General features: G+C 41.5%; 1 protein-coding gene across 1 annotated transcript in view; it reads left to right on the top strand.

The window, feature by feature from the left end:
* Positions 1-13,037, top strand: part of TPH2 (tryptophan hydroxylase 2) — a 73,880-nt gene extending 60,843 nt beyond the window's left edge. Inside the window, exons 9-11 of the mRNA XM_039501052.1 lie at positions 2,013-2,108; positions 12,381-12,514; positions 12,608-13,037. Of these exons, the coding sequence (XP_039356986.1) occupies positions 2,013-2,108; positions 12,381-12,514; positions 12,608-12,782 (405 nt within the window). The 3' untranslated portion in view covers positions 12,783-13,037. The remainder of the gene's footprint in view (positions 1-2,012; positions 2,109-12,380; positions 12,515-12,607) is intronic.
* The last annotated feature ends 2,577 nt before the right edge of the window (positions 13,038-15,614 follow it).

The following is a 15,614-nucleotide window of genomic DNA, read 5'->3' as shown; positions in this document are numbered from 1 at the left end:
CTAGTTTGAGAACCACTGCCTTAGAATATGTGTTAGATACTTATGCTAAACTATCTGTTCAATCTTGTGTTTAGCTGTGACACTCTGAGTATCTATTCTAGATCAGAGGAAGAGCTCTGTGTAGCTGGAAAGCTTCTCTCTCCCCAACAGAAGTTGGTCCAATAACAGATATTACCTCACCCACCTTGTCTAAACAATTGACTTGGCATTCATCTTCTAGCGCATGTTAGCTGCTTGTGCCTAACTTTGAAAATCTGTCCGCAACTGAGTTGCACAAGCCAAAGACAAAGCTGGAAATAGAATCTAGATTTCTTGATTTACTCTCTTGTGCTGTAACCATGCTTTCTTTTTGTGATTTTTTTCAGTGCCTCTTGGCTGTTACAGTGGTACCTGATAAATTCCCCTCTGAAGTCAATGGAAAGACTCTCATTGATTTTAGTGGGCTTTGATTCACTCCATAGGTGCATGTTTTCGTTCAAATCTACCTTATATTTTTGCATAGTGCTGTAGTAAACAAATCAGTGGTCCCTCCTCAACTTTTATATGAGAAAAAGAAAATAAAAGATTTGATATTAATGAGTAGCTAGGTAAATATTGGTATGGAAGAAACAGTTTGGAAAAAAAACCAACCATGCGTTTCATTTGGAATTTGACATTTCTGGAGCCAAATTCTGTATGAAACGCTATCACTTCTGAAATTTTTTATTAGTTTTTAAAAACTATTTTTCATTTCTGAGTTCTATCAGCTACCAGAAGTAGAAGAGAGGAACTGCTGAGAGAAACAGGCAGTACAAAAACTCTTCTGAGTGATCCAGACTCAAGAGGTTCAGATAAGCTTTAAATGAGTATTAAATTCTGGATTGTTTTTCTCAAGAAAACCTTGAGCTCCAAGTACCGTTGATCATCACCCATTACTGGATGTACTTAATTGAAACAATAGGCTAAATTCAGATCTCATACAAGAGGTGCAACTCCATTAGCTTCAGTGAAGTTGTACTTCCTTTACACACACACTGAATTTGGTCTAGTGTCAAATAAAGCGGTAGTGCATAATTACAAATATGAATGAAGTATTTCCATGGGTACTGGAAACCAGATTCCCAAAACCTTTGTGTAGACATAGTTATTTACTACTCTAATTTGATGTGGATGCTTTATTTGGGGTGAGCAACAATATTTCCTTATTTTTACATGCTGATATATAAAGAAAAAGTCCTAATGTATAATATCAAGAGCAAACAAACAACTTGTTAGGACCAGGAGTGATTTTGTCTTTTCTTTTCCAGTTAAGAGATATGGAAATATCTGTGTTTCCCAAAGGTTTCTGTAATATTTAACATAGTTTTATGTAGTCAATGCAAATTAGATGTAGTTATTCTTATGCTAATATTTTTCACAGTTTCTCATTAGTAATATTGTTCAGACGACTAACTGCCCATCTAGTTTTATGGGTTGAACACTGCAATGAACAATTGGAATAGATTAGTCCATTGAGCTTACTGGAGTGGCTGTAATTGTCTAATTTAGGAAGCAAGTGATATTTTTCTTCACTTATGGAAAAGTTAGTAAAATCTTATGGGATTTTCAAAAATACCCAACCAGGTTAGGTGCCAAACTCCCATTGAAATCAGTAGGGTTTAGACACTTACATAACTTTAAAAATCTAGACCTAAATGTCTTTAGGCATTTTTGAAAAGCCCACTGAGCCCAATCTGTATCTTTAGGCACCTAGATACCTTTTAAAATCTGGCCCTCTGACAATGGGAAACCAGAAAAAAAGCACAATCTTGCTGGTTTTTCCCTGTGTGTGCTATTTTTTTATACAGTGCTACTTTACTGCTAACATGACATTTAAAGTACGTAACAGTAAGTGTCTTTGATCTGAACTTATTTAAAAAACATGAAAATCTGAGGAAATGGGGCTCTCAAGTGAAAATGGTACCTATTGGTGCTACTGAAGTGCTTGTCTACAGCTTCGCTATGTATATCTGTGTATGTATCTATTTTCACAGTGCTATTTTTTTACTATCGAATTTGGCCTTTGCAAGCAAGAGGGACAGCTACGTGCTTATGGGGCAGGACTCCTGTCTTCTATTGGCGAATTAAAGGTATGTGAGTGAATGTACCCTGTAGGCTGAAATAAGTTTTTTAGAATGATGGAAAATTATTAAGGAAGTGTGAATATTTTTACTTTTAAAAAAGCTGTCAGGTATTTTAGATTGAAGGTTTATTCCCAAAATTCAGCAGGCATTTGGCGTGTGAAACAAGTTGATAAGGACTGATGTGCTAGAACCGACAGAAGTTGCAAAGAGCTTTTTGGTTGTTGCTAGTTTGCTTGCTTGCTTTTAAAGATTTGGTAACCAATGAGACACATGAATTTACTGCTAGTGAACACCTAGTAATCCCTTTCTGTTTACTCAGTAGGAGATTTCTTACATCACAGCTTCTGGGACCCTTAAGTAAAAAAACATGTTTATTTGAATATGCAAAAAAAATTGTTTGCATAATATGGCAATATAAGGCCAAATCCTGCTTGCCTTATTAAGTGAGCAATCCTGTGTACTGCAGTGGGGTTACTCCTCTGAGTAAAGTGAGTAGTGTTCAGACCACAATCTAAAAATATTAAGGCCCTGATTTAGGAAAACATTTAAGCATGTGCTTATATCCCTCCTTGTTTAGGAAACCATGTAAGCACATGCTTAACTTTTACGTACACACTTAAATGACCTTCCTGAATAGGGCCCCAATCCTTCAGAAATGAAGGTATTTAAATTTACATATTGTGAGTAGTTCCACTGAAGTCAATTGGACTCTGTGTAAATTTAAGCATGTGGGTTCAATAAGTATTCACAGGATCACAGCAGAGATGGTCAAAATGGTTGAATTTAAAAAAAAAAAAAAAAAAAACCAGGAGAAATTTGCAACATTTTTTTACTGTGTTTTCAACCAGCTCTAGTCAGGCACAGCCAGGCTCTTCTGTACTGGGGCCTACAAATGCTATTAGTGCTTTTATTAATAACTCAGTCTCTCTACTTTTGTCTATTCTGTATATTTAAATGTCCTAGCTGGAACTAGCTAGACTCATTACGTCCCTTATGTGAATAAGATGATGATAGAGCAGTAAAAAATTAATATGCAAAAGGGGATAAGGGGGGAAAAATGATACTTTTATCATTGTTCTGAATACAATACAGGCTTTCAGTACAATGGCAATTTTACTCCTCACTGTATCAGGATAGTATTTTACAGGGTTAAGGCTAAATCCATTCAAGTGCAGAGCACCTCCGTCTCCCATCCCTTTGGTCCAACACCTTTGAGAATTGAGTCCTGAAAATCTACACAAGGTCCCATGGTAAAGCAGGCCCTTACTTTAAAATAACAGTTAAGAAATTTCATTGTTGTCACTTATGTGCTTATATTTGTAAATCGTGTGATATGTGCAACCACGTGAATAGTCAAGAACATCATAAACCATATGCTGTCCATAAATGAACAGATTATTCTTATCAAATAAACTGAAATGAATATTTCATCACAAAACAACAATCTTAACTCTGACCCCAAGTAAGTATTATTTGTTCAGCAGTAATCTCAAAATATGAACTCTCAACCCTCTCCAAAGCAACACTAAAAATGATGTATGTGCATATAAATTACATCTATTGATCAGCTTCAACAATATTTATATCCCTCTAGCAATAACAGAGGGGGACTAATTTGCAGCATGGGTCAAGTAACCAGGATTTGGCCTCTGTAAGGTGACTTGATGGCACTCATTCAGAAGTCTTATTCCACAGAACATGTAAACATGAATTATTGTACAATCAATACACCGCCTATTGTGTGCCTTATTATGCAATGTTATCACTTCCAGCTGATTGGATCCATTCACTGCTCAACCCATCAGGCCCTCTTATTTCACCATGTAGGTCAGTTTGGTTCCAGGGTTACATAATTTAATGTTATGTCAGTGAACATTTTATTAACTAGATTTATTAATGAACGTTGTATATGAGGAAAAAAATGGGGAACTTTTCTTTGAATAATTAAACTGTAAAAGTATTACATAAAAGAAATGCAGGAGAACAGCTCTGCAATGATACCTCTTTTCCGAAAAGGATAAATGGATAATATTTTCAAAAGTGTCTAAGGGCCAGATTTGCAAACATATTTAGAATGATAGAATCAGCGAAATGTAAGACTGGAAAGAACTTAGAGAAGTCATCAAGTCTAACCTCTGCGCTGAAGCAGGACCAAGTAAATGTAGACCATCCCTGACAGGTGTTCTTAAAAACCTCTAATGATGGGAATTCCACAACATCTCTTGGAAGACTATTCCAGAGCTTAACTATCCTTATAAGGAAAATTTTTCCTAATTTCTAAATTTCTTGCTGCAGATTAAGCTCATTACTTATTGTCCTACCTCGAGTGGACATGAAGAACAATAGCTCACTGTACTATTTATAACACTCCTTCACATATTTGAAGACTGTTATTAGTTGTCTTTTCTCAAGATTAAACATGCCCAGTTTTTTAACCTTTCTGTATACATCAGGTTGGCTAAACCTTTTATCAATTTTTGTTGCTGTCCTCGGGACTCTGTCAGATTTGTCCACATCTTTCCTTAAGTGTGACACAGTACTCCAGCTCAGGCTTCACCTGTGCCAAGTAGAGTGGGACAATTACCTCCCATGTCATATATATGGACACTCCTGTTAATACACCCCAGAATGATATTAGCCTGTTTTGCAACTGCCTCACATTGCTGACTCATATGCAATTTGTGATCCACTACAACTCCCAGATCATTTTTAGCAGTTCTACCGACTAGTCCGCTATTGCCCATTTTGTTGTTGTGCATTTGATTTTTCCTTCCTAAATTAAGTACTTTGCGCTTGTCTTTATTTAATTACATCTTGTTGATTTCAAACCAATTCTCCCGTTTGTCAATGTCATTTTGAGTTCTAATCCTGTCCTCCAAAGTGCTTTCAACCTCTCCCAGCTTGGTGTCATCTCCAAATTTATAAGCATACTCTGCACTCCATTATCCAAGTCATTAATGAAAATATTGACTAGTATAGGCTGCAGGACTGAACCCTGAAGGACTCTGCTAGATATGCCCTGCCACTTTGACAGCAAACCATTGATATTTACTCTTGGAGTATGGTCTTTCAACCAGTTTTGAACCCACTTTTATAATAATTTCATCTAGACCACATTTCCCTAGTTTGCTTATGAGAATGTCATGCGGGACTGTGTCAAAGGTCTTACTAAAATCAAGATATATCACATCTACTGCCTCCCCCCATCTTCTAGGCCAGTGCCCTTTTCAAAGAAGGAAATTAAATTGGTTTGGCATTATTCTTGACAAATCTATGCTCAATATTCTTTATAACGCTTATCTTCTAGGTGCTTACAAATTGATTTAGGTGTCTAAAGATACAGAGACACCTAGTGGGATTTTCAGAAGTGCCTAAGTGAGTTAGTATATAAATACCACTATCAATGGGAGTTAAGCACCTAACCTGTTTTGGTGCTTTTGATACTCCCACTAGGTGCTTATCTGTATCTTTAGGCACCTAAATACTTTTTGTAAATCTGGCCTATAGGCATGTTTGAAAATAGGTCTTAGTCACTTCTGTCATTTAAGTGTTTTTGAAAATTGTATCCACTACCTCATTCCCAGTTATATCACCAAATTGCTTCAGAGCTGACATCCCTCTCAGTTATGGCACACCTATATACAAATAAATCAAGATCTCAAGTATATTTCTGAATAGTAAATATATGTATTTAATGGTCTTGTTTATAGCTATTTAAAAAGCTGGAAATGTGTCAGGGAACACAAACTGAACAGTGAATTTGCTGGGTAATATTTTTGGAATATATTCAAGCTCAATCAAACCTCATTATCTCTTTTTCTGTCTTATATGGTTCTTCCCTAGAAAATTGGCCAATGGCTTCAGCAGTGAGAAACTAAAAATCAGAGGAATGTAGGTACAAAGCAGCTTTTTTCCCCCAAAGATTTTTTTCAATATTTAGAACTAGTCTGAATATCAGACAAAACATGCAGAAGAAAATGTGTGCTACAGGTGAAAAAATGCATTAGGCAGAAAATACAGAAAGCTCGCACACACAGACGCACAAAGGAGAGAGAGGATTAAAAGCTAAAACCAGTGTGGGAAAGGAACCAAAAGAGTGAGTAGTTATAAAATGTTCAGTCCTAATAAAGTCAAGTTAACTCTAGATAAAGCTATTACACAATGTACATTTGTGGTTCAGAAATCAGACTGAAGACACAATTCAGTCAACACACTATTTCTATGAAGTAGTTATGATTCTAAAAGAGGCAGATCAAATGTGTTTAAAAATATGTTGTCCATTCATTTAATATGATATTCTTGAGCCCTTTCATTAAGGGTCTGAATCAAAGAACTCTGATGTCAGTGGAAGTCTTCCCACTGACTTCATTGGACTGTACACCTGGTCTACTGTGCCACATTGCTGTATCTAAGGGAGAAGCAGATTTCCAGTCCTGTAATATGATCCCCTTTTCAGTCAAAGATGCTCACAATAAAACATCTGATTATGAATAGATAAAACTAGTATGTCCCTGATTGTAACTTAAAAACTAAAAGCAGTGGAATCGACTACAACACTTTTTTTGTTGAGGGTGGAGATAATGGCTAAAACAACACCTGGATGCCCAGTACACATTTTACTACCTCTTACCACTACAGCATTTTTCTATTTGTCTAAACAATGTATAAAATTCTATTGGTATCATAAAAAAGTTCTGGGAACGTCAGCACACAATTTGGAAATGGCCCATTTGCAGATCAGCAGAAAAACATCTAGGAGCATGTTTTTCCCAGACACTCTCATGTTCTCCCACAGAATAATAAGACAATAAAATCAATATAGGGATGCGGATAATTTCTTCTCATCCAAAGGTCTGATTCTGGCCCACAGAGTACAGCATTTATAACCCATCTCAAGTTTCTCCTCTTGCTATCGGAAGGTTTTTTGGCTGTGTTTTTTGTAAACTAATAAGCGTGTGTTTAAATGATTACAACCCAGTCTTTACACCAGGCCTGCACAACTCGTAAAGCAGCGAGGGCCATATTACTCCAAAGAAAACAGCTAAGGGCTGAACCCCCCCTACAGCGCCGCTGAAACACCCGCACCCCCACCCCAGCACCGCTCGCCCTGCAAAAACAACCCCCCCCCCGCAAGAGCCGCCTGCCCCGCGGAAACAAATCCTCCTTCCCCAGTGCCGCCTCACCGAAACAGCAGTATTGACCTTGGCAATATGTTATAGCAGGCCCCTCGGGTAGTATAATTAAGGTAAAAGAAAAATGTCTTTTTGCTAGAAGTAGAATAAGCTCTTGCCCCAACTTTGTAATCAATTGCCTTGTTCAATGAATGAGGTGTGACTGTGGAAGGTAGCACCTCCAGACAGCTGCAACCCATTGAGAGGGGATGGGAGCCAGACCAGATCAGTAGAACAGGTCAGCCATCGACTCGTAGCTCATCTCCTCAGCACCCGACCCCTCGCTCGCCTCCTCCACCCCCTCCCCTGCTGCTGGTTCACCTGCCCCCCCTGCTCGCCTCCTCAGCCCCTCCTCCCCCGCCACCAGTTCACCTGCTCCCCCGCCACTGCCTGCCCGCTGGCCTTCTCAGCCCGCACCCCTCGTGGCTCACCTGCCCCCCCCCCCCACTGCCCGCCCGCTCACCTCCTCAGCCTCCTACCCCCCTGGCTAGTGATGAGCTGCCAAAATCTTAACAACCGGGTCCCTCCACACCCCACAAGGGGGCTGTGGGCCGCCCCTGCCCCCCGGGACTCCTGCCCCATCTAACCCCCTGCATTCCTTGATGACCCCCCGGGACCCCACCCCATCCACCCCCCTTTCCTGTCCCCTGCCACCCCATCCAACCTCTCCTCTCATTCCTGATGGGACCCCGGCCCCATCCAACCACCCAATCTCCCTGTCCCCTGACTGTCCCAGGAACCCCAGCCCCTGACTGCTCCCCCCCACCCCATACACCCTCCCCTCCTTCCTGATGGGCCCCTGGGACCCTTGCCCCCATTCAACTCCCCTGTTCCCCACCCTCTGACCGCCCTGAACCCTATCCACCCCTCCCCGCTCCCTGCCCCCTTACTGCACTGCCTGGAGGTGGCTGGCAGCACTACAGCCATGCTGCTTGGCTGCAGCCGGGCCATGCCACTGCTGCGCAGCACCTGGAGCACAGGGTCAGGCCGAGCTCACAGCCCCCCCACTTCCCATGGATCAGCTGTTCGCGCGGGAAGCCTGGGAGGGCTGAGAAGCAAGCGGCAGCTTCGTGCTCAGGCCCAGGGAGGCAGAGGCAGATCGGAGGTGAGCTGGGGCAGGCAGCAGTTCCCCTGTGCGCCCCCCGGGTTACCTGCTGCAGCCGGCGGTCCCCTTGCCCCAGCTCACCTTGGCTCCGGCTCCGCCTCACTGAGCCTGAGCGCGAAGCTGCTGCACTGCTTGTCTGCCCTCCCAGGCTTCCTGCGCGAACAGCTGATTCGCGGGAAGCGGCGGGGGAGGGGGAGAAGCGGGGCAGAGCATTCAGGGGAGGTGGCAGAGGTGGACCGGCGAGCTGGGGCCAGCACCCAGCTCACCTGCCCCTGCACCACTGCCCACCCGCTCGCCTCCCCAGCCCCCCTCCCTCACCCGCCACTTGCCTACTCACCCCACCCCCCCACGGGCCGTATGTTGTGCAGGCCTGCGTTACACTCAAATGAGCAAGCATACAACAAAACTCTTTTTCAATATGGCAATGACAGGTTGTCTCTGCCACCCTTTGCTAGCGGGCGTGGAAATGCTGTGAAGGTATTATGCTTGTTCCCAGCAAAAAGGAGCAGATCCTATCACTCTTGAGCAGTTGTCAAATACTGCTACCTTTCATAGGTATCGGCAAGGATTCAACTTGGAACCTGTTGCTCCAAAAAATACCAACTCTCCCAGCTTGAGCTAATGGAAAATCCCCATTGACTATACTAGAGCAACAGTTTATTTCCTGGGTGAATAAGCATCTAGAGGTGGCTGCTGCCACAAGCCCTTGAGATGGCGTGCCATTCCATTCAGCTGCAGGCTGTGATACACATACACGTTAGCAATTACATTCCATGAAGACAGATAAAGGAAGAGGATGAGGGTAGGGAAATATGTACTGGATACTTAAACATCTTGGTTGACTGAAAACATATGGGCAAACAAAATATGCAAATCAAATGGTGGGTAGCCAGTATAACTGCACATGTTGTGGGGTGGTGGTTGTTGTTGTTGTTTTTTTACTGCTTACAACATTACATAAATAACTAATGTCCATAAAGAAACCAGGATGTGACATTCTGATTACACCTCCAAATAAAATGGTCTGGACTCACCAATTTAATATTTTTTCTGCTCTGAGATTCTGCACTCCTTACCGAGCACATCCCTGAGCACTCCCTACAGAGCGTTCGCTGAGTGCATGAGAATACAGAACATTCCCTACAGAGCAAGCAGACTTTGACATTCACAGCGCTAGGGTCCACCTGAAAAATTAACCAGATATCCCACAACCTTTCTGATGATCTTGTTCCACTTTGCTTTAAGACCGCATAGGGAGGGGCCCAGGAGATCTGGCTGTGGGCTCTCTGTCAAGCCCTGCCACTGCCAATTTCAGAATTTGCATACTCCATTGTTCACAGTGCATTTTATGGGTACGTTGCTTCAGAATTAAAAAAATGTAGGGCCAAATCCACAAAAGGACTTGAGTGTCTAACTGCCACTTTAGGTGCCTAACTCCAACATTTAGGAACCACTGAGATCCTCAAAACCCTAACTCAGTTGCTGCCTAATCCTACAGGCACCTAAAGTCCCTTGAGGATTATATTGCCACTGTAAAATTACCCTAAGCACCCATGTTTTGTATGCACACAGCTGCCTCAGTCTTGACCTTGCCCAGGAGCTCAGTGCCTTTCACACGTCTAAACCCCAAATTAGGTGTTGCCCCACATACATTGCCTGTCAGACCCAATGTAGTAGGTGTGCTCAGAGCATGCGTAACCACACAAAATGGCCGCGAAGAGAAGGAAAAGAAGAAAGCAGCCTCCTTCATAACAGTTATCCCAGTGGTTAGAGCACGCAGCTGGGACATGGGAGACTCTATTTCGGTCCCCCCATCTGCCTGGTAAGGAGAAGGGATTTGAACATGGGTTTTCTCTCTCTCAGGTAAGTGCTAGAGAGTCATTCTCGCTTGGTCTTTGGCCCAATGAATATAGAAATACAAAGCGACTCAGCTTCACCAGGAAAGACTGAGAGAGACCCACACCAGAATCTCCCAGTGCTTAAGACACTCACCTGCAAGTGGGTGACTCATCTACAAATCCCAGCTTCCCATCCCTTGAACCTGGGCTACCTGCATCTATGGCTGCCACAGCCATTTTGTGTGTAGTTAGGCATGTCCTGCTGCAGAAAAATGGCTTAGGTGCCTGGTTCCAGGAGAGAGTTCTTAGTTCCTGGATTCCATTCTTAGGCACCTCTCTCTTCTCGTGGCTTATATAAGATGCCTAGGCAACTAACTAATGCACTGTGGATTCCATTGGCTGGCAAAGTACCTAAAAGTTAGGCACTACAACACTGAGCATTGCAGTGTCTAAAGTCCCTTTATGGATTTAGCCCTGGTCTACACTGGGGGGGTGGGATGTCGATCTAAGTTATGCAACTTCAGCTACGTGAATAATGTAGCTGAAGTCAATGTACTTAGATCGACTTACGGTGGAGTCTTCACCACGGTGAATCAACTGCTGCCTCTCCCCCCGTCAACTCTGCCTGTGCCTCTTGCTGAGCTGGAGTACAGGAGAGTGCTCAGGGATCGATTTATTGCATCTAGACTAGACATGATAAATCAATCCCCGCGGGATCGATTGCTGCCCGCTGATCTGGCCGGTAGTGAAGACATATCCTTAGACAATTGTGGCACCAGGGCCCAAAAGAAAATGTGACAAACCTGCTGGTACAATTGCTAATGCCACTTTAAAGGTAGAGGGTATCCAAAGGGATCTGCAAGGGAGGCATGGCTTGCCAGGTGCAGGAAGGGTTCAGACTATTCAAGGAATGTCAAGTGGTATTGGAATGCAGTTATTGTTTAAAATGGGTGCTGGCTAAGGCAGACCAGTTAGGTCAACATGGTCCTTTTTATCGGTTTATGTTGTATTTATATTTATGGCTATCCATAAATATACATGACCATATTCTACCTGAATAATTGAATTAGCATGTGCTTAGTGTTGTGCTACTCTGAAGAGTCTCCTTTAAAAAAAAAAAAAAAAGAAGGAACCTTTGTACTCAGTAGGCCTGTTCCCTGTGTGTAATTTATCTGTCTAAGGTTTATGTACAACACCTTTCAGTGCAGATAGATAGATCAAGGACTTGCACTACTGAAAACAAATGCATTTGCCTTCAGTTCTGGTACCTCAATACAGAGCACCGAGAATAAATATACTTGTCCTTAGTCCTTTAAGGTATAAGACAGATACAGGAGCTAGCAGAAGTGTTGTAAATAAAAAGTGAAGGAGTGGAAGGTGAGCTGCCTCAGAATTTTGCAATAGCTAGTTCTCAGCATTGAAATCCAGAGTCTTTGTTCCTAGTGGACACATGCCAATCATGTGAGGAGGAACACTGCTCTAATAGCTATTCTCCAAGTAATCACACTTGTTTTCCTTGTCTTTCTAATGTCTGTTTGGTACATAAATATGCCTGTTTCTTCTTGTTTCCATGCAATATTTATTTGGTGCATTATTGCTCAAGTGTACTTGGTAGAAAGGTAATGTATTTCATCAGTACACACTAACTGAACATTATGTAATGGTCTTCAGATATATAGCTCCAGTCCTAAACTCATTGTAATGAAAATTGCATGCACTGAAAATGGATGGCACAGCTTATGTGAATGATTTAGTCAGACTCTATTTACCTGCAGATGTAATTATCAATTCTGCCATTTAAGAGAGATTTTTGGGATACAGATGAGTGTAGTTGTATAGGTTATTTTTCTGGAATACATATTTTATTACTTTCTCCTCTTCCAGCTGAAGATTGTCACTTCTATACCTATGGGGTAGATACATATCAGAACTGCCCTTGATTATTTCAAGTAATAACATTGGGTGGAAAAAAAGACAGTAGCTAATAGATTGAATTATTTTGTTCATGATGAAATATCCATTGTGTGTAAAACATGAGAGCTTATCTATTGACTGGGAGTGTACAATAACAGTGATATAAAAGCTGAGTGTATACAGAAAACGCTGCTTAGGCATTCAGGGGTCTCATAACACAGTTTAACAGATTGTGTGGTGTATTTTGCAGCATGCTTTGTCTGACAAGGCCAGTGTGAGAACATTTGATCCAAAGACTACTTGCTTGCAAGAATGCCTTATCACCACTTTTCAGGAAGCTTACTTTGTCTCGGAAAGTTTTGAAGAAGCCAAAGAAAAGATGAGGTAAATTTATTTCCCTTCACTCTTAAAAACAAAATCTTATTTTCCCTTCTCTGGATGTGGCAGAAATAGGTGTTAATTTTCTTTTTCTTTCAGGGACTTTGCAAAATCAATCAATCGTCCCTTTTCAGTGTATTTCAACCCATACACGCAAAGCATTGAAATTCTGAAAGACACCAGAAGTATAGAAAACGTTGTCCAGGACCTTCGGAGTGATCTGAATACGGTGTGTGATGCTTTAAGCAAAATGAACAGATATTTGGGTATTTGATGTCTGTGGCACTGCAGCTTTGCTGTCCACTGCTGCTTCTATGGCTATGCTAGCAACATCATGTGCTCCAGTTTCAGAGCCATCCATCTTCCCTCCGCAGCTTGGTCAGTGACTTGCATCATTGTGTAGCTCTAATTGTAACTTGCAGACGAAACAAGGCGATGCTAACTTGCAAACTCAGCAAGAAATGTGGTGGCATATAACCAGCAATTCCATAAGAGAATGTCATGTACAAATATACTATTAAAAGCTTACCTGGCAATAATTTTGTTTACTTAAAGAGACTGTTCACTTAAAAGCAACATATAAGAAATGGCTCGTGATTTCATTAGGATTCTAAACATACTGATTCGTTCTTTACAACCTATTGTCTGTGTTAGACTCTGAAAAAAACATTTTCCAAGTTTTATTTTTCCCTTGAATGGATCCATATTTCTCTCTACTGGTGAGGACAACTTTTCCTTTTATGCCTCTGTAGTTGAGTGTCTCCTGTGACTGAACAATAGAATTTATATAATACTGAGAAGGGAGGGAAGGACACACGTTGTTAAAAGGGCTTTTGAGTTGTATTAGCTGAATAATTGCAAACAATTTACAACTTTTGACAATTCAAATAGGAGGATATTTTTATGTAACACCTGCTGCTACTTGTGGAGGCCACAGAAATACCAACTGACCTGTGACATGATTCCAAAATCCTTCCCTTGAAAAGTGGAAATAATAGTGAGGATCCTGATATCACTCCATGTAGTTAGGTGTCAACGTAAAACCTTCTATGATTATTATGTGCCTTCCACATTCCTCTATTCAGAAATATTTTCAGAGGGATTTCATATTTCTATGATTCTCTGTTATCAAGTGGCACTCATTTTATGTTGAAATTACTAGCAACATCTGCAAAGCTATTTTAGACACATATTGAAACCACTCTCAGCTGAAATATCTATGCAGATGCTCTAAATGTTGCTAGCAATTTCAACATAAAATGAGTGCCACTTGATAACACAGAATCATAAAAATGTAGGGCTGGAAGGGACCTTGAAAGGTTATCAAGTCCCGTCCCCTGTGCTGAGGCAGGACCAAGTATACCTAGACCAGGTGTTTCTCTAACCTGTTCTTAAAAGCCTCAATGACGGAGATTCCACAACCTCCCTTGGAAGACTATTCCAATATTTAACTAGCCTTATAATGAGAGAATTTTCCTAAAGCTAGCCTAAATGTCACTTGCTGCAGGTTAAGCCAAGTACTACTTCTCCTACCTTCAGTTGAAATTGATCATCGTCCTCTTTATAACAGCCCTTAACATATTTGAAGATTATCAGATTCCCACCTCAGTCTTCTTTTCTCAAGACGAAACATACAGATTTTTTTTACCTTTCCTCAGAAATCAGGTTTTCTAAATCCATTATAATTTTTGTTCTCCTTTGGATTTTCTGCAGTTTATCCCCATCCTTCTTAAAACACAACCACCCAAAACTGGACACAATACTGTAGCTGAGGCCTCACTAGTGCTGAGTAGAGTGGGACAGTTATCTCCTGTGTCTTGCATACAACACTCCTGTTAATATACCACAGAATATTGGCCTTTTTGCAACTGCATCACATTGTTAGCTTTTATTCAATTTGTGGTTCACTACAACTCCAGGTCCTTTTCAGGAGTTGTGACGATGGTGTCTGGAGGGGCTACACTGAGAATGCTTATTCAGGGCAAACTGCAAAGAATAGATCAAACAATCCCCCAAACTGGTGGTTTATTCTATAATTAGATTTCATCAAGACAGTAACCATGCATCTTCTGTAATCCCTTACTGATTACAGGGCCGGCTCCAGGGTTTTTGCCGCTCCAAGCAGCGAAAAGAAAAAAAAAAAAAAGAAGCTGCGATCGCGATCTGTAGCTCTACCGCTGCTGCTTCAGTCTTGGGCGGCAATTTGGCAGCTGGTCCTTCACTCAGAGAGGGAGTGTGGGACCCGCCGCCGAATTGCCGCTGAAGACCCGGACGTGCCACCCCTCATCGTTGGCCACCCCAAGCATGATTGCTGGGCTGGTGCCTGGAACCGGCTCTGACTGGTTACCAAGAAGCCAAAATACAGTCCCCTTTAAGCCTTTGGCTTCCATCCAAACAGCCAAGTCTAGTATAGTCAGGTTACTAACAACCTTATTCACCATATATAAAGTTCTACCAATCCCAAGAGACCACACGCATTGCCCACCAGGTCAACGAATATTTCATCTCTCACCCAAATATATGCTTAGAGCCAATCCTTATTAATTAAATCTAAGATTTAGTAATAAAAATAAAACAAAGAGTTGCTATGGTTAAAAGATCAATATACATACAGATCTGAATAAAGTCCTTAGGTCAGTTTCATAGCAGAGATGGTGAGGCTGCTGATTTGTAAAAAACCTTCTGGGATTGATTTAAAAGGTTACAATCCAATAGGCAGTCCATGTGCAGTGTTTTGTGCAAATTCTTTCATGAGAATTGCTGAGTTAATCCTGAGTAGACCTGGAGACTTCAGTCTTGTGGGCTTAGACTTTCCCTGTCAAAGACTAAGCAGATCTGAGGTAGAAAGGATCAGGCCCCAAACTTTCCGTAAAGCTGAAGTTCAGCGGATAAGCCTCTTGACAGCAAATGATCACAGCAGGCCCTCCTTGGATGAGGAATAGGTAATGTACATTGTTGCTTTGAAGATAATGTCTGTTTCCTAGGCATACATCAGTAACTAGTTTGTATTCATTAGCATAAGGCAATTAGCCATTCAAACAGTTCACAGGTAGTTTTACTATGTGGAGTTACAAATTTCAAAGAGAAATGAAGACATATTATCATT

Source organism: Mauremys reevesii, linkage group 1 (genome assembly GCF_016161935.1).
Source record: "Mauremys reevesii isolate NIE-2019 linkage group 1, ASM1616193v1, whole genome shotgun sequence".
NCBI classification, from domain to species: domain Eukaryota; kingdom Metazoa; phylum Chordata; order Testudines; family Geoemydidae; genus Mauremys; species Mauremys reevesii.
The sequence above is the reverse complement of the archived record's forward strand: the minus strand, read 5'-3'. Positions and strand labels throughout refer to the sequence as shown.